The sequence below is a fragment of the Rhea pennata genome, chromosome 1, assembly GCF_028389875.1.
Source record: "Rhea pennata isolate bPtePen1 chromosome 1, bPtePen1.pri, whole genome shotgun sequence".
In the NCBI taxonomy this organism is placed as follows: domain Eukaryota; kingdom Metazoa; phylum Chordata; class Aves; order Rheiformes; family Rheidae; genus Rhea; species Rhea pennata.
Window position 1 is genome coordinate 44,495,156 of NC_084663.1, and position 27,869 is coordinate 44,523,024.

The 27,869-nt window shown below is 35.9% G+C and overlaps 1 protein-coding gene across 1 annotated transcript in view; it reads right to left on the bottom strand.

The window, feature by feature from the left end:
• PPFIA2 (PTPRF interacting protein alpha 2) overlaps positions 1–27,869 on the bottom strand; it is a 335,437-nt gene that overhangs the window by 141,993 nt on the left and 165,575 nt on the right. The window contains exon 3 of the mRNA XM_062568090.1: positions 26,848–26,910. Within this exon, the coding sequence (XP_062424074.1) occupies positions 26,848–26,910 (63 nt within the window). The remainder of the gene's footprint in view (positions 1–26,847; positions 26,911–27,869) is intronic.

Sequence of the window (27,869 nt, forward strand, 5' to 3'; positions counted from 1 at the left end):
GGCAGATTGAGGTCAGTACATGGCCCTGAGAAATAACCTAAAATAAATCCTGACACAGAGGATATATGAAGGGTGACTGCGAGATGCAAAACGTACTCACCAGTAAACAGAACAGCCTTTGTCTAATAATGTTGGTAAGGAACGTACAGCTTATTTTGGTGTCAATTACAATTTACAAGTCTGTGATTTTTAGCATGCCTGACTTTTTTTTCAAACTCTCCACTTTTCTACCTTCAAATTCTTTCTTTGTGCAGCATCTTTTTATTTTCTTTCATGCAAACTTGACAAAACGCAGCTTGAATTTTCCTTCTCTTCTGTTTTGTGGAGCATTTATTGTTCTGACACTGGTATCTTTCTCTTCTTCCACAGTGTTGTCTCTGGGTAAATCTTAATCACAATCACTGATTCAGCTATTAATAACAGGTCAACAAGTCTACTCTTCTGATTCAGAACACATCCTTCCTTCCACAGAAAAATATTTTTTTTTCCTCTCTCAGAACTTGAAACAGCAGATGACATTAAATTTTTAAACATTTTAAATATATTTAAAAATCAAAAATGCAATTTGGTTTAATTTTCTTCTTATCACTTTATACAATCAAATGAAAAATATCTGATATTGTGGATGTTTTCCACTGATTCATTTATTTTTCCATGAATTTGGGTGATGTGTACAAAATGATATTAGAAGCTGAGAGAAAATGTAAACATGCAATTCTATTGTTTGGAATAAACCCCGCTGAAGCTTAAAAATATTATACGTATTTTATTTTAACAAAAATCTCATTAATTTAAAAATTTTTTTCTTATTACTGGAAAAGAAAAAGCCAAGGAAGAAAACAGAATCAAGCCTATTAACTGACCTCATGCAACAACTGACCTCTTCATATTAACTGTATTTCACCTTTCCCCGGGCAAGAACAGGTGCTACAATCCTCTGCCAGGTGTGAATGATGCTTGAGTATGCAAATACTCAAATTTAGGTTTTCTGGATGAAATTTATCCTGACAAATTTGAGATGTATGTTGTATTATTAAAGTCACTATCTGAGCTTTTCACCCAAGGCCAGCAAAGGGAAGAAAGGTACTTTTAGCATGTGATTGATCTGAACTGCTATAGCTATCTGCTTTGGGCGGGAAAGAATTACACCTTAGAAATCTTAATTTTTCTGTAGAGGGTTTTTATAAAGGGATTTGAGATAACTACCTCATCTACACTACAGATGACTATTTTTGGTCGTATCAGTCCCAGCCTAAGGTCTATTTGAGAGAAGTAAAGAAAATTCCCACCTTTAGATATCTTGGATCACTTTATGGTTGATAACATTGATGGCAATCACTTCCTCTCCCCCCCCCCCACCAAAAAATATGTGTTATATAAAGCATAGGTAGTAACTATCCCTCTCTTCTAGGTGCTGGTATTCAACTGGAGTTGCATGGGGTGGTTTGACCACTACCCCTGCAGAAGATAAGAAGACAAATGTCAGCAGTCAGGATGAGTATGAGGAAGTCCAAAGGGGAGTACCACGAGAGGCCTGGGAGAGTGTGTTTCTCAGATGCTTCAAAAGGGCATATTTGACTGCCTGTTTTCTGTAGAAAAGAGAAGTTGAATGGGTAACAGTGATCAAATAAGCAAAAGCTTTTTAGTAAAAGGATACAAGTGATTATTCTTTGAGTGCATTGAGAGTTGGGCATAAACAGTCAGGTTAAACCGCACCTAAGACAGTTCAGATGGCTGCTAGGAAAACCCTTTATATGCATAGCCAAGTCTAAGCAGTAAAACAGCTTATACAAGAAGCTTACAGGATCACTTTCATATTTTAGTGACAGTTTAAACAAATATCTGTGAGAGTTTATAGTCTCGTTTCAGAGAATGAGGATGGAATAGATGACATTTTGAAGCCATTTTCAAGTCCATGATAATTTATCCATATATAAAGTTTCACTACTGTGAATTCTACTTTACTTATTATTGGTGGATCCCTAAACATAGATGACTACATTATATATTGATTTCTATGATTAGATTCCATTTACACATAGATATTTCTTATTGTCTCTATTGGCGTTAAGATATGGATTACACTGATCTGCTTTCTATTTGATGACGTGTAAGATACAAGCATTCTGCTTTGTCAGAACACTTTGCTGATACTTACACTGAAAACAAATGATTTTCTTCTGCTATTGATCTGACCTTCCAGTTAGCCTAAACAGTTACCTGCTATCAACAAAGTACAAATGTGCACCTCAAAAAGCATTGTTAATTTTGCTGTTTCCAGTAATTTGTAGTAGAACATCTGGGTTTTTATATACAATAGAAGTATAATTAAAATTCACTAAAGCCTTGTTTTACTTACGGCAGTAGTTAACAATGATCTTTCATTTGATCTGTACTATTACAGTGGACTTTTAAAACTTCAGTGGAGAACACAAGGTAATTAGTTGCAGATTTCTGCAGATGTTCTCCATCAAGAAATATGATGAATTAGTAATTACTGACATATACATTGTACACAGGAAAAAAACCCAATATACTTACAGATGCCAAGAAGACTACATTATGAAATGGTATCTTCTATATTAGAACCACTAAAGAAGATCTGACCAGCCTCTATGCCTTACATACTAAAGAGACAGGAATAAAATACATCTTACAATGATGCTAGCATTCAGACCTTAGCAGTGACACCCATCTCCTGTCACCATTTACTAAAGACTTCTAAAGTTTTTTAAAAATACGTAACAAAATTGGTCTTTTGACTCTGAAAATGTAGTGAGTAAACTTACTTTTTCTCTAAAGATGGTAATGAGGTCCTCAGATTTATAATTAGAAATAACAAAAATGTTTGTTATCCTAAATGATTTCATTCATTTAAAGTCAGCGAAAATAATAAAAATAGTTCTGCAGACTACAGAAATAGGGATACTAAAATAGGAATTTTGATGAAAGGGTATCTTTGCTGATGTCCATTGATGTCCTATGTTCATGAAAGGAAATGACAATTTATAAATCGTATCTTCCGTACATACAGCACTCACTGTATATAAGAAATCGTTCAAAATACCAGAAAAAATACTGCTTATCAAGAGCTCTGCAGGACTCTGCTGACTGCATTCAGTAAATTAGAAATTTACATCAAAATAAGGTGCCATTATCTATAAATTTTCGATCTGTCCAATGGATAGGTGGCCCAGAAGATCATTCTGCTCAGATTTGAGTATGTATGAGTCCCTCTTTGTCCATATCTTGTTATTTAGTCCTTCAGTCATGAGTGGGGCCTACACAATGCCCGACAACAGCATGACTAGCATCAGGACAGTACCCCAAAATTGCTACCCAGTCCTCATCTTCTAAAAAGTGACATGGTATCTGTTCAGATGATATATGTATGCACACTCCTGCTTCTGTTGAATGTCAGGTCAGAACTACTCCAGTATGCCTGTGATCATCTCATATAAATGCTACACAATATATGAACTAGATGCAAGTTTTGCTAACTTAATTATATAACCTAGGCAACTCCACTTAATATTATTTCTCCTACATGAAATTGATAAAGAGCAAAATTCAGAAATAAACTTTTTTTAAAAACTATATTCAAAATATTTTGCTACAAGCACACATCACATGGCCTCAAGTCTATTTTTTTTTCTCTTCCTGAAGCTCCTTTTGATATCTAATATTCACCACTTCCCCCCTTCAGAAGCAGCTGGGCTTGTCTGAAGTGTAATTGTTACTTTGAAAACTAAATCAAGAGATTTGCTGATCCAGATTTAGCATCTAAATGAAAGTTACACTTCAGACAAGCCCAGATGCCTTTGAGGTGCTGGAGAACACACTCTTCCTGTCTGAAGTTCATTAGTCTACCACATTACTACCAATTGACTACTACATACATGTGTTTCATTATCTCCAAGTAACAAAATAAATGTAGACTACAACTTTCAGAACAGTGTATATACAATGACTTTGAGCTCTCCTGTTCAGGAAAGCTCAGTTTAGGTTTGGAAGCTACAGCTATAACCACAAGTTTTCCAAGAGTCGTATGAAAGGGAGAGGAAATAAAAATTACCTTTCTAAAGTAAATATTTATTGAAATACATGCCTACTTACAAAGACATACAGACTATTAAATACTTTCACTAGTTATATTTTAATCTCATGACCTCCTTACTTCATGACTTAGATTATATTTTAGCCCTTCTTACTCTGAATTTGAAGAGAATGTGGAAAACACAATTTTAATAATTCAAATTTTTGCTAATTAAGATGTATTGGCAACATAAACAAACCATATTTGCATTATTCCTTCTCTGTGATATAGAACATATAGTGATAAATTTTCTTCCTATCTGCCAGTAGATGCATATCTATCAGACGCACTGTATAGAAATACCTAAAAAGCTTCTTGCTTGTATTTTACCGTATAATGTTCAGTTATTTGTATTTCTGTAACATGGTCTATCTCCTGAGCTTCAAAAGTAAAATAGCTAGATAAAGTGTGTAAAAAAGTGTATTTTAAATATGTGTATTTTCCCTCAGTATGTTTCTTTGCAGGATATTTCTAGGAACAAGACCATTCTAAAAAATGACAAGCAAACACTAGAAATTCAACAGAAATGCAAGCAGCTGTTTCTGAGCATGCTCATAATTGTCAGCTATGGTAAAATATATTAGTTCTACAACCGTGTAAATCTTCCCAAAGTTGTTTCTTTAACTGTTTTACTATCATGCAACATTACTAAGTGAGACAACATCCTATCTTTCTTAAATTGGATGTTTGATGTTTATACTTCTGACTGTAACCACAAGGCAAAAGCCACAATATGCAGTTAGACAGGTGCTGAAGCTTAGGGTCCTATGGCAGCTCATAGCCCTTCTAAACCTTTTGGATATATTCTCCATTTGCACTGGTAAATGCCTGTAAATGTAATGAAATCAAACCAAATGCAAAAGCCTCAAAGAATCTGGCTTCTAAAAAGTCAGTCGCTAGGACTGAATGTGACCTAAGCCATCAATTCTTTGAGGCCATCTCATAATTGGAAACCATGTTAATTTAGGAGGCAAATTTTCACTGTAACTGAGCAGAAAGAGCCACAGTTAGACTGTGTGAGTTCATGAGTAGACCTTGCTTGTGAGCTCTTTCCTCTGCCTGCAGCTGAGATGACCTACTCTGTCTTCTCATCTAGCAATGTTGGATGAGATCTTGATGTCACAACATAATACTAAATGTTGGCATTCATAAATGAGATTGAGATCGTTAGGTTTCAGTGCCACCAAAGTATCCATGATGGTAGTCCTATATAATGTTGTGTAACATTGCCCTTGCCCTGTAAACTAAGTAGAATTAATAGCTAATAGAAATGAACAGCAGGATATTCTGCCAGGTCTTTATCCCAGCTGCTTGTGAAAACTAACCAAGGAGTGGCCGTACATTCAGTCTCTGGAGCCACCGTCAGCTCCATCACAGGTACCATAGCTATCCCACAGATGATCTACAAACTGTCTGTGGGTAACCTGACAGGCAAAATCCCTGGTTGTGTGTGAAGCCACTTAATGGATTAGAAAACTAATGCCTCGGTGTAGTGTGCTCTGGGCAATGGACCCTGTCTGGGTCTGCAGCCGAACAATCAACTTCCCTAACTGGATGGGTAGAAATCTGGAAGCTGACATATGTGCGCCTCTCCATCTGAAATAATCTAAAAGGCTAGCTGCCTGCACTATATTTAACAATATATTTAACATCACGTATTATTTTACTTAAAGTTTTGATGAGATCTATGTAGGCAGATGCCTGTTTTAGCACTACTGGAATGGAAGATTGGTTCAAATATGGAAATGAAGGTAGAACTTCAAGGCATCTCTTTTCATTTCCATCTCTTGATTGATTCAAAACTGATTTTTAATAAACTGTAAAACTGTGTGTTTATCTAACATTTTCATTTTCAGCTTGCAGTTATTCAAAGTTTTTATTAACTACCTTGTGAATAAACCACCAGGCTACAGTATAAGCTAATATAATTTCTTAAAATGAAAAATATATGACTGTAATTTAATAATGTATGTATTAACACAGGAGAGGGTAAAAGGACATTTAAGAGAGGTATGATTCCTTCTTTAAATTTTGGAGAGTTATTTTTCAACTGTATCCAGTAGCCAAAAATAACAATATTAAGTCAGTTAAAACACAGTGACAACAGTTCAGTATTCAGCTCCAGTTTTAGACCTTTCAGAAAAAAGCATAAATATTACAATCAAATCAAAAGCCTTTCTCAATAAGAAAAAATAAAATACGAGAACCGAACTAGGTTACTTTGCAAAATTAAAAGGAACAGCTATCCTTTTTTTTTGCATTATGTATACATAGACATACAAGCCTGTATCTGCTGAAACAGAAATTTTTGAAAATATTCTCCCCTTCTTAACATGCTGAGCTTTACATAAAGTTACATGGTCTGTTTTGCCTCAGGATGCCTATTCAATTCGATTTGCTCTTTTTCTATAAATTATTTTGTTATTTAAGCAACTTCATTTGCTTGTTATTGGACAGATAATGTAAAATTGTATGATCATACATGCATGCAATCTTTACTACATCTAGAAATCACAAACCATTTGCATAACAAGTTATACATATCAATTTTTAGGTATAAATAAAAGGTTTTTCATCTGTACCCTCTAAAGGTCTTCTCTGTAATAACTGGATAGTTTTTCACAAACATCTGTTTAAAAACTTTAAAAAACAATCCTTGTTTTGTTATCAGAAAAATAGCTATATAGTAAGGAGGATTCACCTTTCCTGTGTGTACAGCTGATTTCAGTATCGTATTTCTGTTTGTCTGTTGATGAAATTGCCCTATCACGACTTCCAAATTCCAGAGAAGTTGATCAAAAAGGTGAATTTGATAAACTTCAGCTTTATTATCTATATGTGGCCAAAATTCTCTCCTTTTTACCTGTTAAGGAAAGAGGCAGGTGCATCTGCAAGCTGCTTAACTTGTTCTTTTTGTTCTGCTGTGAATATTTGCTGTGATTTGCAATATCTCTTAGAGAACTCAGCAGTTGGAAATTCAATAGCTCTCACAGATTTCTTCAATTCTTAGAAACTAATGATATTATAAAGCCAAGGATGGAGAATATTAATTTAGGAGCTTCCACGTGATCACATCATGAGTACAGAGTTCCGCAACACCTCTGCTCTGAGGGAGTCTAAAACTTACACCCTTCCAGGAGTCCTGACTGCAGCCTCTTAAGAGTAACAATATAGGAATGAGTCAGACTTGAAAGCTTTTTACATGAATTGAATTTCTTTTCAGCTGACACAGGTTTCTATGGTAGCAATCATGTCAGAAATTATTCCCTATGGCTTAAAAGTGCCAGGCAGCAATGCCTCTAGCACCTACTGCACTATTTTCAATAAAGAAAAAAAAAAAACTGTGTTAGATCCAGATGACAGATGCACACCATCAGCCCTGTCCCTTACCAGACTTCCTAAAATGGCAAGGCTAAGTGGATCTGAAAGTTACCACCACGCATGAAATCTGACCAAAATGGATCCCCAAAATGCCTAATATTTTGGCATCTCTTAATTTCAGGAATCATCTGCATTTTGATGCCTGTTAAATCCAGGGAGTGCAATCCTTATCAAGGGTGGGGTTATCTACTCATGGGATTGTCTATTCTGACTTAGAAGTCTGATTTCAGATGTCTGTCTCAAAGGTCAGTCAGATTTAGAAGTCTAAGCCAGTAAACTTCTCTTCAAGGGAAAAGCATTAAACTATCAAAAATTCACAAAGAGAGCTGATCATCTCCACTGAAAATAATATTTTTAAACATAAGTACATCATTACACATGTACAGAGTTTTTGAAATGCTGCCATCAGTACTGTGGTACTTAAAATCACTTTCTCATTAAGGTCAAATATACTCGACATAGTCCCTGGCTGACCCAATGAAAGTAACTTAACTTTTCCTTCACTCATGATATAACCCTCCTACACACATCAGAATAATTTTATATTAAATCACTATCATTAATTTGTACTACCAATATGCCAAGAAACTCTCCACGAAGGCCCAATATTTCATTATACTATATGGTATGAAAGCATAGAATAATATTGTTTCTCTCCAAATCTAAGGATTAAAAAAGAGGCAATAAATTGTTAGGGACTAGTCAGAGACAATGTGACAACATGACAGATAATTGGTTTTAGCTTCATACTGCATAATCAATTTTCTACATAAATCACCAGAAACAAGAAGAGATAGACATCACAGCCACCTGGGCTGACAAACAACAATCCCAGGGGAGAGCTGAATGATATATGTTCATACAGTAGCTTTTTGAGCCTTGTGGGTCTGTATTGTGTGTACTCTCCCTCAAAACATCTATTGATAACTCTCCTATACAGGGCCAGCAAGATGCTACCTTTTGGCACAAACTGGCTTTTCAGCTGAAGCTCTCCTTTCTATTCCCTTTCTCATCTTTATGTAGGAGCCATGTCATGAGGTTAAACAGAGGAAGCATATTCCTCCTTTTCCTCATTCACAGTAAACTCTTCTTTTTAGCAAAATGGCTGGCCCTGAAACCTCATTAAATAGTAAGCAGGGAAAGAAACAAGCTAAAGAATGGTAGAAAAACCTGAAGGATAATTGAAGTCTATGAGAGTTAAAACTAAAATACAAAAATAGTAGCTAATAGTGCTGGAAGTGAAAATAATAAAAGATTCCTAGAGTAAGAAATTTAATAAGAAAGAATTAAACCTCAAGATTTCAGTAATCTTTTACAATGGAATAATATAACAATTGATTAAAAAACTATGTGCAATATTTAAGTGAAAGAATGCTACATAAAAATAGCAGTGAAGAACATATAAAAACTGTATTATTGAAAGGAATATGGATTACATGATAGGCAGGAGAATTAGCAATGCCGGTCTGTGTTAACAGACAAGGCAACAGCAGTACATTCTTCTATAGCCCACCAAAAGCTCAAAGATGAAGCTTGATACTTTCCAAGGGTAGAAGCAAAACGACAGAGTCTGGCTAAACCTATGCTAATTAACTCCCTCAGCCTGCAGAACATTATGGCTGCTGTCAAGTTGCTCAGTGGCTTACTATCCCTGGCTCATGCCAACTCCCAAACCAAACGTGGGAATTGCTTTGGGTGAGAGCTAGCTTGCTTGGGAATAAATTGTTCTGGGACCCCTTTAACAGCTCCCTGCTATGGATGATCAAGCTCCAGGCCACAGGGAATAATCTGTTGTGTAACTGTAGCTTAGAGCCAAGGGTATCCTTCACTACTGCAGTGCTCCTAAAGCCAAATTAACAAAGACCAGGAGATCCTTGCTTCTAAGGATACAACCGGATAGGACACAACAAGAAAAAATAGCTCTAGTGCTTCCCTTCCCTTCCTGGGTCAGGCCTGGCTGAGCAGCATTGTACAAGTATGCCAGCTAAAGTGGTGTCTGCCTGCACAGCATGTGATTCCCAAATGGCAATGTGAGCTGGCCCAACAGAAAAATAATCTGCAGATGGTTGTCATAGCATCTGGCTGGGATTTAGGACTGAAGATGTCTTGCAGTGGCTTCCTTCCCCTGACTTTCTGTCCCTGAGTGTGTGAAGAGCTCCTGGGAGGGCTTGGCCCAGCACGACCACCCTCCTCACTCTCCTTCTGGTCTTGATCTTGGGCAAGTGGTTTTGGTCAAGCCAAACAGAGTTCATCTATAAGAGGAGAACAACCACATTTCCTCTGCTCACAGCTGCAGAGTGCATGATCTTGCAGGCTGCGGCACACAGAGGGATAGTCAGAAGGAGACCTTAATCTCCAATGTGACTCTCGAAATAAAAGCATAGAGTTCAGTAGGGGTCACATCTTCACAAAAATGCAGTTTTCCCTGGGATCTCATACAAGCCCTCTTTGTTCTTCAGAGACACTAGTAAATGAATAACCACAGAAATGTCTCAATTTTGTCATGTGAGAATAGGATATTTTAAGGGGAGATCAGGAAATGGACAGGTTGATCCCCTTCTGGGATACATTTGGAAGATTTTGGACTAGCTAAGGGATATAGATACAGATCATATATTTACAGTTCCCAAAAGGGAGTTAGAACACAAAACAGTTGCTGAAAACCTGTCTCCTTACCCTGCAAGCCATGTTTTCTTGGCAGAGGAAACTAGAGCTGTTACACGCTGAAACTGCCCAAGTGTATGCCACCTGGACGGATAGTCCTGGAGCTGGAGCTTAAATGAAATCTTCAAACTGTTATCACTTTAACAGCTGAGATGTATACTCAAAGTAGTCTAGAGCAGAAAATTAAAGAGAATGCTATACTGTTTGTGAGCAGGAAGTCGCAAGACCTCTTCTCCTATGGAAGAAAACAGTAAAATTGTATTTAGGAAGTAGATGGTTTCCTACAGTAGCTTCTAAGGACAAATATTGTTCTTATGTGTGAGCAGTAAGTCTGTTTCTGCTCACTAATTCACAGAATTGAAACTCGTTATCATTTCCATTCTTTTCCTGCCTTTTGGGGAAAGAAATGGACCTAACCTGGACTAACTGTGACTGTAAAATTCAATTTGATACAGGAGATATACTGATCACATTATATATCTCAGTTTAGAAGTACTAAACAAGCTATGATCTCTTAGTCCTGTTCTTACCCTTCATCAGCTTCATTTGGATTTGGATTCTGAGTTCGAATAGTGTAAAAGTGTGTTATAAAAATAATGAAAGACTATCAGCATGACAGCATAGCCTGGTGTCAGACTTGGAGGCTCCTTTCCAGACACAGTACATGTCAACTATGACAAATTATATTCTTTTAAATAGTCAGGTAGGTATATCATATATTGATTAACTTGATTTAATAGTAAAGAATACATCTCAAGAATCTTTTGAGAAGACTGTGTTTAAGCAATAGCTATCAATCAAAATTGATCCTGGATTGCTCTTCAAGATAAATATTGATGTTTACCTAATATTTTAAAATATTTTAAAATCAGCTGAGCTCAAAAAGTTAATTCTTTATTCGTTTTCACCTGCTTACAGAAGAAACATGAGGGACACTATTTATAGAACAAATAAGACTGTATTATGAAATTTGAGGATGATATTTGAAAAATAAAACTAATCTAACCACTGTAATGGCTCCTAATAAAATTTCAATAATGATACTTGTCTAAAAAAATGCTGAAACTAAATGGAAACATAAAAATCCTTTTGCATGACTGTAGGAATAAGGGGATTTACCAGTGTAAGCTAGGGCTAGTAATATTTCATTAATTTTCTAATTATTTTGCTTTAGCAAAGTCAGTAGATCAAAGAAACAAGTGCCAAGTTTTCACCTAACAAAAATGAACATAATGCAGTAAAGGCAATAGGAAAATATTTAATTCAGAAGAAAAAGTAGATTCTTTTAAGAAGCATCTCTATCAGTTTTGAAATTAAGTGAAGTTTTTTTTCACTATGTACTCAAACTGTTTTTATTCTTTTCATAATTTTGTAAAATGGAAACAGTTCTGCTTGTATTCTTGTAATCTCTTCCAAATAAATTCTTGCTGTCCTCTTCCCCTCCAAGAATCATGAACTTCAAGAGAAGGCACAGAGTTAGCTCATGTAAGAAGTTACTAGGATTTAGTTACTACTGAATCCCTATTTACTAGAGTACACCAGTAACCCAGTCCATGCTACACATCTATCTGTGCATTCACACTTCATTTTTCCAGCAGATTCTTTTTCAATTCCATCATGCAGCCATTCAAAACCAATTCAACTACTAGTCAAACACAGTATTAGTTATTTCCAGAAATCATGACAAGATTAATGGAATTTTCTTATGGTTTGCTGATCCTCAGCTGGATGATGTGACAGGAGAACTTGTTACTTTGGTAACAAGTTGTCTTGTTACCAAAACCACCAAATAAGTAGTTATTACATACAGATTTTGCCTGTTTTCATCTGCCAAAATCAAACATTTGCCTCTAAAAGTTGAGCTACTCCTCAACCTTTAGAGGCAAGTTGGTACTTAAAACAATACTCAAAACATACACTTGCTTCAGGAATTAACCAGTCTCAGAATATCCTTGGGGGTTTATAAACCCCCAAACTCACTGGTTGATTCAGAATGCTAATATTATGCTAACTTAATAGCATCATTTTATTATTAAAATGAGACTATGTCTTCAAAGGTACTTTTGAAATGAATAGTTTAAAAATCCAGAAACTACTTTCTTTACATAAAATTTATTGTGTATTCACTCTTTGTATTTCAGAATTACATTCATACTACACTCAGAATAGAAATAGAGACAGAACCAGACTAATTCAGAGAATCAATAGAAAACAAAGATCTGAAATGGATTATTTTTCCATTTGTATGCAATTTACCATAGACTTAAACAATATGCTGTTTAATCCTAAGTGCAAGAATAATAAAGCCTAGAACTCAGTCAACATGTATCAAAATCAAGAAGTCACAGTAGCAAAACTTGTTCATCATTTATCTGGGGAATGATACTATGTAGAAATTATATGTTTAAGAGAGAAAAAAAGTTAAATTTATCTAGCAGACCCACTTTGTTTATAGAATTTATCATTAGTTTTTCCTTATTTGCCACTAGTTTCCTTGTTTCTCTTTCTTGTCAGCCACAAAAATTTTAACATTCTCCATAGATGCCCAAGAGAAATATTTAGGATTACAGAATGCCTTTTTAAAAGTGTCTTCATAAGGCTCCCTTCTGCTCATTTGTCCTTAAATATGTTTCTTTTTGATCTTTCTGTTTCATTTTTAAATATTTCCCTTATTTCAAATCATCCATCTCTTCACACTTCCCCTCTTACTCTATAATTATGCCTTACTGTATAATTGTGCTATTACTTTCTAAAATGCAAGATAGGGAATAATAGAATAAGAAGCTAGTTGATGCTAATAATTTGATATCGTGGTCTGTAAAATGTATTATACAGACAATAGACATACACAGATTAAATGTACATATTTTGTATACATATAAAGAGGTATAATGAAGATCAGACAACAAATAATGGATGGATGATGAGATTGTCTAAAGTATTTTTGTGCTTGTTTTATTTACTTATCTTAGAATGTCATAACAAATTAATCAGAAAAAGAAAGCAGTTGCCAAAGTTACTGTATCACTACCCAGGTAATATTACTACATAATGAATGAAAAAGCAGTAGTGCAATTCAAAGGTCAGATGAAATTTAAACCCTGAAGATCATACTCCCCTTTCTAACTTACTGTAAATATAAACTAGATTGTCCTGCAGCAGCATTAGAATGTACATGTAACACTGGCAGGAGAGTTGCTCTTAACAATTATCTTTTAATGATCCATCATGATGATTCATGGCTCCTCAGATGAGAAAAATAAATATGCTGTATTTGAGATATATAGTTTAGAGTTACACTGCAGATTTTTTTCTTGGCATTTCCTTTGGGAATCCAAAATCAGGTTTTTATCTTTGCATTAGTATAATATTTAATCATTATTGTATAAAGCATTTATGCATTTCCAAGCCAAGGACTTCCTTGAAGCACTGAGGAAATCCAAAACATCATCTTTGGTGCAAGCTTTCTCCTCTGATCTGTTGCTTGTAATATTGGTATGCTTTCCAATTATTTCTAACTCCAGTCTGCTGTAAGCATGAAACAAATTCTTAAGTAACACTGATCTTTAAAATTCCTTTTCTTTCTTCAGGCACGTTTGTTTCTTCTTAGTGGACAACTGTTAGCAACTTCCTGCTTCTGGCCTCCATGCCTTAATTCCTAGTTACCATTTTCCCCTCTCCAGCCCTAATCTCTCCTTCCCTTCTAGTCCAGCATTTTTACCCCTTGCACCAGAGAGCTTCCTGCTCTGCCTCTCCCAGGTTCGAGCAAAGGTGCTGCTGGCAGCAAGAGTCTCACACTCACGCCACAGACCTGCACCAGCAGCGAGACAGGCCAGTGGACCCCAACGATGAGTGTTGATCAGCATTAATATTAGCAATACTGACGGTCTAGCTCTAATCTGACTATGTCACCTGGCAACGGGCTTTGTTTTAGGGTCCACAATGATCTGAATTTGAACTCTGTGAGTGGCTGTACACAGTGTAGAAACAAATCTTAAGAGTGGGACCTTTTGAACATCTGTGGGAGTTATGTTATCCACAAAATTCAGATGTTATTCTCAAACTCTAATCTGCTGCTCTTGTTACAGCAAGCAGCCACAATACCAGCAGTTACTGCCACTTTTTCTTTTTTTTTTTTTTTTTTTTTTTTTTTTTTGAGTTTGAATAACAGAAGCTTGGTGTTATGAGATTTATATCAAAGGAACACTGTTTTAACACACAGATACAACTGATTTGTCTGGGTCTCTGTCACACATACAGTCCTATCTTTCCTCCGAAGAAGAATTTAGATGCACCTGCATAGTTTACTTTTGCATTTTTAGAAGCATAAACTCATTTTATTTTACATTTTAAATTAAGTTTGTCTGGAAACATATTCACCTCAGCTACCTCCAAACTGGGGAAAAGATACACTTCCCAGTTGCTGGATTAAATTGTCCCAGCCACATCCCCACCTAAATCAGGGTGGTATTTATCTGCAGTCATTGCTCCAGGAAAAGAGCACTCAGGCAGGCGGGCCAGGAGGGAATGGCAATGCACCCTCACTACAGTCATGATCAGCAAAGAACCGCAGGGTGAATGCAACAACCCACCAAACACCTGAAGTTTTCCGCATACCCCTTATGTTCATATCCTTCAGAAAAGCAATGCACAATTTGCCACTCTCTGAAGGTCTGGGACCAGGACAGCACGACTGACCTGCTGAACATCAATATTAAAAGTAAGTAGCATGAATATGACTAGTATTGAAGCTCTGTGAACTAATTGTTCACTGTGAGTTTGGGCATGTCCTTTTAAACTTTCATTATCCAGTTTAGGCACATATTTTCATAAAAAAATCAGGTTTCTACATAGCTGCAAAAAAAGTATATATGGTTTATTATTTATTATTAAGGTTGCTCATTCCTAATATGTGTATTTAATGTTAAAGTCATTTAGTTGATTCAATCAAAACTTTCATTATCAATAATCATAAAAAAAACAGACTATCCATAAGCTCACATAAACTTATGGTCACATAATTAACAATTAGAAATTTCAGTAATCCCACTTTGAAACTTTGAATGATCTCTAAATTTACATAATTCAAGTACTTAACACTGATGCTAAAAGTATATTTTGTACATGTTAGAATATTAACGCTAACACTTGTTTGCTTCATAAAATAATACTCTGTTCCATCAAATATTTCAATATGTTAGAAAGCAAAAAAACCACTGTAATTTGCTGCTGCTGTCTGTTGAAACCCGCCCAAACACCACATTTGAAGTTTGCAGGAGTTAGCTAAAGGACTGAAAGATTCGTGGAGATCTATGCAGAGAAAGAAACAGATCCTGAACTGATTTCTTTTTCACAGTAATTCTTCAGCAATGGGACATACATTCTCATACCCTAAGCCAGCCAGTTAGAGCACAGCCTAAGTTTATTATTACATCTTTCTAATTCTGTAGTACAGAAAAAATTGCAGAAAGAAGAAATTCAAACACAGCTTGCTGTGTCCCAGATACACTGGGAATAATGTGGCCTGCTATTTGAGGAGACTTTATCTTTCAGAGGATTGGAAAGTATTGTAAACTTTGAATAATGTTCCTTACACAATAACTAACTGCTTAGATTGTCAGGAGGCAGACAACATCTTTAGTAGTTATCAAAGTAAAAAGCAATAGCTTAATTGGTTGCAGAAAATTAAGCCTGTGATTTGATGTACTGATCAACCTGTAAGCGATCCAAGTAGTTCTTTTTTATTAAAATTAGAGGTGAAGATGTTTAGTCAGATACATTTAATTGAAATATCAGCATAGTATTTAAAATAAATGAACTAACAAAAAAGCTTATGACTAAGAAACAGCTAGATATCCCAAGTGAACTAAATCCTTGTCTCAAATGACAGTCAGTTAGCACTTCACCTCAGATTTCCACTGATCACAGTGAGTGGTAATTATCCTTGTCTTGCATAGATTAAAAATGACTTTACATTGTGATACTAGAAAGCACAGTTCATGACAGACATGTGGCAAAAATGGATAATTAAAAAAAATAAGAAGGATTTTCTAAATCCATTTAGGCTTATGTTTGTCAAGCAGTGCATTAGTAATCCTTGGAGGATAGTTTCCTCTAGTGTTAGATTGGCAAGTGGAACAGTTTTGACCTTTGCTGTTTTTGTTTTGTGTATGTGTGTGTTTTTTTTTTTTTTTCCTCTTGCAAGACCAGTAAGAATGCTGGGATGTAAAGTTCATTTTGATTCAAGTTTGTGTTAAAGTGAATACAGTTCCTTGAAATTGAATTAAACAGAGTACAAGTAGATGAGTACTTAGATTGCCAATGGCTGCAGCAGAGGCAAGCTCTCTTTCCAGCCCTCTTAACTCAGTGCATAAAGTAGTCAGGTAAGCTCAGCAGTAATTATGGGACTAAAGTAGGAGGAAAAAACAAAAAGAGAAGATGGCATTCTTTTTTTTTTTTCACAAATGAATAACAACCTTTGCCACACGAACATTTCTGGGTCATTACCAACTGGTGGCTCTTCTTTTGTATCTGCTTTCTACGACAAATGCAAATTAAGGAAGATTGATCCCTGTGAAGGTGATGGAGCAACTAATGTTGGAAACAATTTCCAGACACATGAAAGGCAAGAAGGTGATCTGGAGAAAGTCAACATGGATTTACAGAGGAGAAAATGTGCTTAACCAACCTGATAGCCTTCTGTGATGAGATGATTGGTGTAGTGGATGGAGGCAGAACAGTGGATGTTGTTTAGCTTGCCTTTAGTCAGACTTTTGACACTCTCCTGTAACATCCTTATAGACAAGCTGATGATGTACAGGCTAGATAAGTGGACAGTGAGGTGGAATAGAAACTGGCCAAACTGCCGGGTTCAGAGAGTTGTGATCAATGGCACAAAGTCCAGCTGGAGGCTGGTGGTGTTCCCCAGAGGCTGATACTAGGACCAGTTCTGCTTAACATTTTCATTAATGACTGGGATGATGGGACAGAGCACCCGCTCAGCAAGTTTGCAGATACTAAACAAATGATACAAAAAGGAGTTAGCTTCAGGCTGGAGAAATGGGCACAGAGAACCTCAATAAATGCAGATTCTTGCACCTGGGGAGGAATAACCCCAGGCAGCAGTATATGCTGACTGGCTGGAAAGTAGTTTGGCTAAGAAGGCTCTGGGGGTCTTGCTGGACAACAAGTTGAACATGGGCTAGCAATGTGCCCTAATGGCAAAGAAGGCCTATATCATGGGCTGCATTAGGCAGAACACCGCCAGAAGGTCAAGGGAGGGGATGCTTTCCCTCTACTCAGTCCTGATGAGGCCACATCTGGAGTACTGCGTCCAGTGCTGGGCTCCCCAATACAAGAGAGACATGGAGCTATTGGAGAGAGTCCAGCAAAGGGCTACGAAGATGATTAATGGATTGGAGCATCTCTTATATGACGAGAGGCTGAATGAGCTGGGACTGTTCAGCCTGAAGAAGAGAAGGTTCATGGGGATCTTACCAATGTTTATAAATATTGGACGGAAGGATGTAAAAAAAGAAAATAAGGAGCCAAACTCTTCTCAGTGGTGGCCAGTGACAGGTTAAGAGGCAATGGGCACAAAGTGTAACATAGAAAATTCTATCTGAACATAAGAAAAGACTTCTTTGCTGTGAGGATGGTTGAACGAAGGAACAGGTTGCTGAGAGAGGTTGTAGAGTCTCCATCCCTGGAAATATTCAAAACCCAACTGGACATAGTCCTGGGTAATCTGCTCTAGTAGACCCTGCTTGAGCAGAAGGGTTGGACTAGATGATCTCCAGGGTCTCTTCCAGCCTCAGCTATTCTTTGATTCTGTGGTATCCTGGACAAGTAGTAGCTGAAAGCATCTAGGAGCATCACTGTGATCCAGAAACAACTTTGCTATGCCTTAAATCTCTGCTATAGAGATAATTCTTCCCATCTAGTGCTTATACTAAAATATTAGTAGAGAGGCAAAGCATTGCCAAACCAAAAGAAAATCTGCTCTCCTTCTGAAAGTGTATCTTTATATGCATTAATTTCTTTTAAAAGTCAAGCAACAGATAGCTCAGTTTAGATCTAGGTTTTTCTCCTGTGACTTAAAAAACTCCTTACTTAAGATGTGGTTCAGGAGCAGGAAAAAAAGAGAGAGAGAAAAGCAGTTGGGAAGTCTTGTAAAAATTAGAAAATGATGAAAAGTGATCCTGCTCTGTACAGCTCCTTGTATAGAAGCACATAGAAGCTGGATTTAGATGTGGCATGAGATGAGATGACCCTTCTATGATGAACCTTCTTTCCATTGCTCATGCAAATGGTGGCTTATAGATGAGTCTGAAAGCTGGACATTTTGATCTGGATTAGTAGATGGACATGGGTAGTGCTCATTCTTGTTTGTTTAATTGCATATGTAAAGCAAGCTTAGAGTATAGCTATGCAGTTAAGCCTTGCATGGGACCACAGTCGAGGAATGTCTAGCTTAAGGTTCCTGGGTATGTCATAGCAGTGAATCTGCTCAGTAAATTTGTCTATCAGTGAAGTTTTCAAGTAGCATGAAAGCTCTCATAAATGTAGGCTAGGTTCCCCTCTTGTGATCTGCATCCTTTCCTGCATGAGATTCATACCTATTTCATTTTCATTCAACTGCAAAATTGACCAAGTCAACTCACTTCAGAAGAAAAAGTAGTAACTATTTGTTACTGAAATATGCTATTTTGACCACACTTAAACATCTAAGACAGTGTTACAGAAATCAGGCATATAACAAAGCACTGATTTAGAAAACAAACAATTTTATTTGTTGAAATTAATAATCACAGGTAAAGAATGTGAACACTGTTAGGACACATAGAAGACTACTGTGTTCATGCTACCAAAATCTGAGTAGCTTTTAAGAAGGACTTCAGAGAAGCTGAAAATTCAGGGCAGAATTTTGTACTTTTGACTTTTAATTGTAGAGACCAAACAGGGAGAAAAAACAAATACGGACTCTACCTGTGTGGGTCTGATTCATGCAAACTTCTTCAAGAATTTAGGGAATCCATAGAGAATAACATCTGTCTTACTAGGATTTGTATTACACATCTTTAAGATATGTTTTGTTTTATTCATATTCTCTTTTGAAATTAGTGTTTCCACTCGCAGAAAGAAAACTGTTACTTGTGTGCTAATCTTCATCCATATGATTAAACTGACTCTTTAAAAATGAAACTATGATTCTGTGCTAATGTATTAATTTTCAAATTGTTTCCTCTTGGAAGATGCAACAGATAAGTTCCTATAAATTGGCATACTGTATTTGGTAATAGATCTAACCATATGGTATTGTGTCTACTCCTAAAGCATATTAAAACCAAAATTAAATGGTGTGGAACTATTTAGATTTCATCTGAGCACCATTCCTTGTTATCACTGCTATAACCCCTACTTCCTGATCTCCTTTTTGCAATTTCAGATCTCTCAAGTCAGAGGAATGTCATTTTCCAAAGGATATGGAAACACATGGGAGTGTTTCCAAGGCTGTGCTGGGGAAAGAGCACTGTGTACATAACGGTGATATCACGGGTGTGTGTGGTCTCATGCTTAAGGACTAGGACGCTATGCTGTTGCTAAGGCATGTGTTCACCATTGACACATTTCCACAGTTGCAGCACACTACTGCTATCTCTTTCTACCTTAGGATTTAACCCACTTGGCACGGCTGGCGAGATGGCGGGTCTGCCAGCTAATTGCCTCACACAGGCTCTGGAGCAGAAGCAGAAATGTTGGGCTGCACAGTAGGATTTGCTGGCCCTGTGGTGGGAAATGGGAGATGGAGGCCAAAAGATTAGCGTCATGCTCAAAATAATGCTTCACAGCCTACGTGTCTGGCACTGAGAACTAACTGAATCTGCTTTTCCGATTGCAAGTTTATTTGTTAATGAATTAATTCCTAGAGAGACTTTGACCTATGGTGTTTGGATAAAAGCTTGAGAAAAGAAACTTGCTTACAATTTTTTTTTTCTTCATGGAGAAAAATAACACTTCTATGTGCCATCAGGGTCTGACATTTTAAAGTATCGGGAAGGCCAGGAAGCCTTATCTTGAAGCATCACATAGAAAGAGGTTGTAGCTTTATGAGGTAGGTATCTGTTCAGTAAATCCTTGGTTCCTAAGCTGAAAGAGAGCTAAAAGAGTTGAGCTGAAAGCTCAGGAAGCTTTCACAGCCCTAAAGAAAAACTGGCAAGTGAATGGGAAAGCTCTTCCATTTATAGCAAGCTGCTTATTTTATGATTTCTTGCTTGTTTCTGGTGATACCAGTAAACAAATCCTTAAGAAAAGGATTGCTGACCTGATCTGGCGTTGCAGACCCAGGCTAGCAGACGACAGTTTGTGAATTAAGTAATAGCTATTTCAGCATTTAGTTACCTTCAAGATTTGTTTGGGCTTAACAGTGAAAACCTCAGCCACAGTCACAGTCAGAACACAATGAAAATCTTCATTCACTCACTCACGTGACGAATCTTGGCAAGGCCACATATGTAAGCACTGCAGCACCGCCTCACCCACTGTCATACTACCTGCCCAGGGCAGCAGACTACGAGAGCTCGTCCTTTTCTGTCCCACATATGAAGATGGTTGCCTGCCAGCTGCCCCGGAACAGGTTTTGCTTCTATTTCCCAGACAATTGCCTCAAAGCTCTCTGTTTATATAAATTTTTCAAAAGTGATAAAAGGAGAAAAAGAAACACAATGTTTTATGGTAACAAAGCTTTCTCTCGCTCTTTGTAACCTTCCCAAAGAGTCTAGGAGAGCTTTTGAAACTGATTAAAGCATTTTAAAGATTACTGAGGAATGAAAAGCAGCAGTTATAAAAGATGCTGCCTAATAGTAGGATTTGATAAAATTTAGGCAAGTTGCTATTTTCCTACAGAATTGCTATATGAAATATGACTATTTATGCTATATATCTTGTCTACAGCACCAAGATGACCATTGATGTTTATGTTACAAACTTGCACATATTAAATTATATAACTACTAAAACATATCTACTTGAACAAAGCTGCTTGAATCACCTATGCTAGCATTTAAAAAAACCCTGCATTTCTATATTGGTTACTACCAAGAATTCTGGAAAGGTGTACAAATGTGGCTTTTCAATGGAAAAAATAGCAACAGTAACTAGTGGTGCAGTAACAAACTGCATTGTTTTGCATTTGTTTAAAATTAAATAATTAGCTTTTTTTGCAAAGGTATACTGTGACCTATGTTCTTGTTTATTATATAGATCAATTTTTTTAAAAGCAGACTTAAGTTCTACTTATGGTTACGAGGTTAGAAAGAAAAAACTGTTTTATGGAAAAAACATGATTACTAATACCCGCTACTATCTCCTTTTTCATTTTGCTATTTACATTTTTACTGTGGATCTTAAAGAGCTGTGAAAGAAAAGAGTATTAATACCCCTATTTTGCAGAGGCTCAAGGTCAGGCAGCCACAGCAACTGGATCTGCATACAAAGTTTCCTGTCTTTCTTCTGACCATTAGCTTGCACTTTTTCCAGACAGCAAGTAAGAAATATGGCATAGAGATATTAAAGTATGACAGACGGATCCATTTAAATGACTCTACATCAATCTGTAATGTTCATCCAAGCATATGAGAACTCAGGTAAACCTTAAGAGTACATTTACTGAAATTACTTTCTCTTCTTAACAAAAAAAGTTCTTATTTTTAAAAGATTCTGCAACTGATAAAATCACTGTTGTTTAAAGGCTAATCTATAAAATCAATACATATATATAGGTGGGCAAAGTTTGGGATATCTCGCATGAAAGGCAGCAAATCTAGCAGTAAAGTGCCTTTTATTATTCCACTAAATGATATATAAGGAAAGGGCACAAACTGTAATAACATATTGCTATTGTCTATATTATCATTTTCTCACTTAGCTTCTCTCATGTAAAGAATTTATAATGATGAGAAATAGAAAACAGAGATTTTATGTGGGAATAAGGAGAAATGAGGCCTATGATGTGGACATGTATACTTTGCAGAGCAAAAGCAGGCAAATTAGATTTTTTCATTTGTGTGAAACACAAAATTACACCTTGAAATTCATAATTTCTGACTTCATAAATTTGAATATATTCCAAAGTTTCTTCTTGATTTTCAGTTTTACTGCAGGCCTTGCAGTATATTTTTATTATGTAAATCAATGTACTATACATCCTTCTTATATTTGTTATTAATAACGTTGACAAATATCACTTAGGCTCAATAAAGCCTTTGTTTCCATTTAACATACATGTCTCACGCGCAATCTGCTCTTACATTTCCTGTACAGCTTTGGCACCTCAATTCTTTTTCTAGATCCAAGTACTTCTAAAAACATATTTTAAGTCTGAGATTAAGAGCCAGAAAAGCCAAATCAAATATACTATGTCTCTGTTTGACTAAGTAACTGAGTTTTAGAAAACTGTATGCAATTAATTAATGCCATGTAATTAAAAGGCTGAACCAATGCAATTTGGACTGATTTGAAATTTTATGCTTCTAGCAGTATTCTCTAGTGAAAAACAGGAGAGCAAAAAAAAAATACAGTCTTAAAAATAAATATAAAATAAAAGCGCTTGTTCAGAGCTTTCCTTGTTACAAGAGGCAAAAATATAAGCTTGTGCAATTCACAGTACTTATGGGAAACCAGAGAACATTTCAGAATAATGTAACCCAAGAACTGAAAAGTTATCTTGCATTCAACATAGATTCAACTGTAGATTTGACAACCTTAATGCCAGTTATTAAAATTCTAAATGGTTCATACAGTTAATTATGGGTTTGGAATTCAATGGAATAAAATAGTTTAATTAATTTACTTTCTTAAATATACAAAGTGCACTGAATTGTTACTTTTGCATATTTCTTCTAACTAGCTTAAGAAGACTCAATCATAACAGAAAACTGTACTTGTGAAGAAGGCTAAGGGATTGGATTTTATTCAGTAATGAATGGTTATCTAAACAATTCCTAATCATCAGGCAACTAGAGGATTTAGGAACTGATAAAACAATTTGCAAATTGTGTCCCACTCCGATTCACATTTTTATGTGTAGCTCAATTTTTGAGTGACTTTTTCAGTCACAATGTTTCTCAAAACTGAAGCTGGATCTGCTTTTGCAGTTGCTGTAAGGCCCCAGAAAACTCCTTTTGCCTCAAAGAAGGGCTTGCAAAGCAGAATTCTCTTCCTTTCCTGTCCTCCCCCAGAGCAGCTGAGGGAAGGCAGATGGGCAAATTTCTCCTCTCCACCTTTGCTGCAGGCTTTGTGCGCATGGGTGCTATGTAGATGCTGTTCAGGATTATATTCTGCCTCTGAAAAGGATTCTGCTGGATCTCACAGGACTTTCAATCTTTATTAACTGTAAACTCTAAAATCGAAATTCGAAAGAAAAAAATCTTTCTAAAATCGAAAGAAATTCGAAGAATTCAAGTTAAAAAATCATCAGTCAAAGATGAACTTCTCTCATTGAGAGTTCTTGGAAGTGTGAAGTAGAATAAATATCGTATCTCCCTGTTAGTATTTTGTAACAAAAATTCTCTCAAAGACAGATCCTGTGGAGCAAGTTTTCAGAAAAGGAATATAAAGTGATAAGAAAAATTACAGACCAGTGCACCTCAGCTCAGTCTGAAGAAACCAACCAAGCGTGTAATTAAAGATGAAACAACAGAGTGCTTAGATAAATGTAAGCAGGAAGAGTCAAAATAACACGTTTTACACAGGAAGACATCATGCCTTCCTAAACTCCTAAAAGGGCTTTAAAAATTTAATCAAATGCTACTGAAAGGCAAGCCAGTGAATATACATCATGTTAATAATGTATAGGAAGTTAATAACCTTTTGAAATGAGGTTGATAATAAATTAATATTGGAAAAAAACCCTGAACACAAAAAACATATTTTGTTCTTGGATATAAACAGCAGAGCTAATTCATACAAATAACTGTTAATCATTTTCCCAATCATTTAGACATAGCATTTCATTAATTGTTAATGACCATGCACTAGTCTAGTTAATGTTAAACACAAAACCTAAATTACATGTCAGTCAAATGAGTTGCAAGTGTGAAGCTCATCAAGTCCTGCAACATGTCAGAGGTTGAATATACGCACTTTTTTGTGTGTGTGGTTTTTTTTTTTTTTTTTTTTTTTTTTTTAAGTTTAAGTTGAAGAACTCTCCCTAGTAAGTCTGATATGACTTTCTGAAAGACAAAGCTAATGATAGATAAAACTTATTCTTTTCTGGGATGGAAATAAGTGAATTCTTTCTATGTTAAACTGAGGACCTGACAGTAAAGGTCCTGAAGGACAGGATCTGAAACTTGCCTCAACTTCATTAGAAAATTTGCATTTGAAGAAGCATGAAACAATAGGATTTCTCAATTGTTATAACAGAAGCAGGTTTATTAGCTTTTCTTGAAGACTTGAAGACAAAGTTTCTATTCTTGGTTGTGGGTTTTTTTTTAGTCTTTTGCTGATTTTGAAAAAAATACACAAGTCACCTTTCTAACTATCTGAGGAACTAGGTTTAGACAAAGGGTAATATCATAGCGTTGTCCATTTCTTACAAATTTGAGAATGCGATGATGGTCTTTGGTTACACGAGTACAATACAATCAAATTCATATTACAAAACTTGAGGGAAATACTTATAGCTGGTATGCTACGATTTTTTCATGATCAGAATTCAAGACCGGATATGAAACATCTCCCGATTTTCTAGTAACTTATTACTTCTTGACTTATTTAAAACCATTGTTAAAGAGAAAAGCTAATATCTGTGTTTCCACTGATGAAATGTCTACAAATATTAGCATCTTTTCAGGTGCAAGTATTGCCGTGGATTCCAGCTGTTCACATGCCTGAAGCTACTTGCTAAGGTGGTCAAAGCTTAAAAGATGGTTCATTGCACAATCCATTGTATCTGTTTGCCAGACTCAAAGAAAGAATACCTATTTTGCAATAGTTAGCTAAAAGAGATGATCTTAAAGGTTAAGAAATGGTTACTTGATACAGTATGATATTTAAAAATACAAAACTACTTTTATTATTATTATTTCTCTCTTGGGAAGAAAGTCTTACTCTCTTAACTCTTTTTAGGATAGCATCTATTTTCTCTCCAGAAAATTGCAAACCATGAGGAAGAACTATTACATTTAAATTCTCTAACATGAGGCTGAACCATAAAGCTATTCCATGTACATACTGAAGTAATTTTAGAAAAAAAAAATCAAAACTGTTCCTGTTTTGTATCAACACTAAAGAAGTGAAAGTGAACAGTAAGAAGAGTTAAGCCTTAAGAGTTAAGAATTGGGTTTCTTGTACTCATTAATACAGTGAGAATCTAAAACTAGGTCTCATGACCCCTTGACAGTGACTTTGGGTACAAGTAATTAACAATTGTAAAAACATATTTCACACCTTTTGTGACTAAGCTATGTTATTTTCTCATGGGAAGAAAATAAACAGTAGCTTTCAATAGGAAAGATTTTAATTTTAGTATATGTACAGTAATAATGACCACTAGCTTTTTTATTAAAGACATTTTGAAAATTTTGGTTAATTTGTGGAAAGATTTCAGAGGAAAATATTAAAATACAAATTTTTAAATGAACTGCAAAATTTTTCACTGTTATCCAAACAGAAATTACACTCTTTCATATATCAGGTTTGGGAATCGTCTTTAACATCTGGTCTAGGCTGCTCACCTAACCTGTTCTGTTCTTCTTTTTTTTTTTTTTTTCATAGAGGGAGGACAGACTAACTTCCTACCAATACTAATAATCACAGTTATTTTACTCTTAGCTATTAGTAATTGTAAGTATATTGCACTTGTACTTCAACTGTGTATTATACCTTTAAGGAAATTAAGGTCATGAAAATGTTTATCCAGTACTTCTTCTGCTAGTTAAACACAATAATCTTTAACCAGAAAATTTTCAGGTAAAATAAATTATTAAACATCTAACATGATAAAAAAATATAATGTAATTCACAGCCAAAGTCTGTTCTTTGTAGTACATCCCAAATTCCCATTACTATTTCCCCATTAATATATCAAATACATTTTTGGTCCAATGACTTTCCATTTTATCAACTGTATTATCAAAAAAAAAGAGATACATAACCTATTATACTACAAGTGAATAAATTGCTTTTGTTAACAAAATAGATTTCTTATTCTCTTTCATCAGTTGTATTTACTCCTCCCTTCTTCCATTTTAAGTCACAGGATATATATGTTGAGCCAGGATAAATGAAATTACCAGCCTTCCAAATTTAGTAAAATACATCTTCATTTTGAAATTCAATTTAGAACCAAGTTATGTAGAATAGATATAGCTTCCCATTGCTTTCCTCATTTTGCCTGTTGCTGTTTTACTGATATCAACTGACAGGAGCACTGAGCTGGGAGGGAAGCAAGGTAAACTCAGAAAAACTGAATATATTATCATTGTCTTTATTTAGCTGAGCCATCAATCACATAGGAAAAGTCACAGTAATACAGCATTTTGATCGGCTCAACCTCACTTGTAGTACAATATTCAATAACCTTGAAATATATAATATGAAGCAACCTCAAGATGCACAAATTTCTGTGGGCAACACAATATCATATTCACATAATGAGGCTTTGCATTCAAATTACACAAAAATCCAAGATACGTGGAACATACATTAGGGCAGGATATGGTCCTTTGAATGTTATTCTCAATGCTCGTACCAGCAGCAACCGTCATCTGAAAAAAGGGGGCAACAGAGAGTCTGCTGAATGGAACAGAAGTTTGTAAAGCGCTACAGTACACTTACATTGCACCATGCTAATACCCCGAACGCTCTTAATTATCATTCAAGCAAGCTGCTCTACCGAAAGCGTGGCTCAACTGGAATTCAAAAAAAAAAAAAAGAAAAAAAATTGGAAGTATTGTTACATAGAGAGAAAACCTCCTGACTCAGGAGGAGCTCGAAACAAGCCGGTGACAAGCTTGCCTCCCGCGGAAGGGAGCTGCGAGGCACTGGCAGCCGCGCGGGTGGCCGAGCACAGCTCCGCGGCGGGCTTGGGACCGAGCTGTCTGCACAAAGCCAAGAGGTTGCCTCTTTTGCGAGGAATGAAGAAAGCAGGATCTCCTCCCCCGGACAAGACTGTTTTATGGGGAGCCAAAAATAGGAAACCTGTTAGGTAGAATTTACTTATTAAATTAATAAATTTGGCATCCAGTCTCAGCCTTCTCTACTGCACTGCATGATCACAATACTGGAAAAGTAGCAGGAAAAGGCATGTGCAGTTAAAAATCTGGAAGTTCATTCAGCTTCCTGGGGAATACATTTTACATTTTAGCATTAAAGTTTTTTTTTTTTTCCCCCCTTTTTCATCACTTTGTCATTTCTTTTTGCAGAGCTCAACATATAACCTATTCTACTTTAGCAGGACCATGGCTGGTAGGCTATCTGACCAGCTGACATTTCTTCAGATCTTAGTATTTACTTCACAGGAAATTAATAGCAGGAATTTTTAAAAAAAATTCAGAAGAAGTACTTTTTCAAACCTCTGATTCAATCTGTCCAGTCTGCCAATTTAAAAAATACTTCTATACTAAACCTCTAAATGGTTTTTCCGATTGCTGAAAGCATATGTAACAATACATACAATGTTCATGCTAATTATAGTTGAGCTTCAACATCTCTCAAAGTAAATACT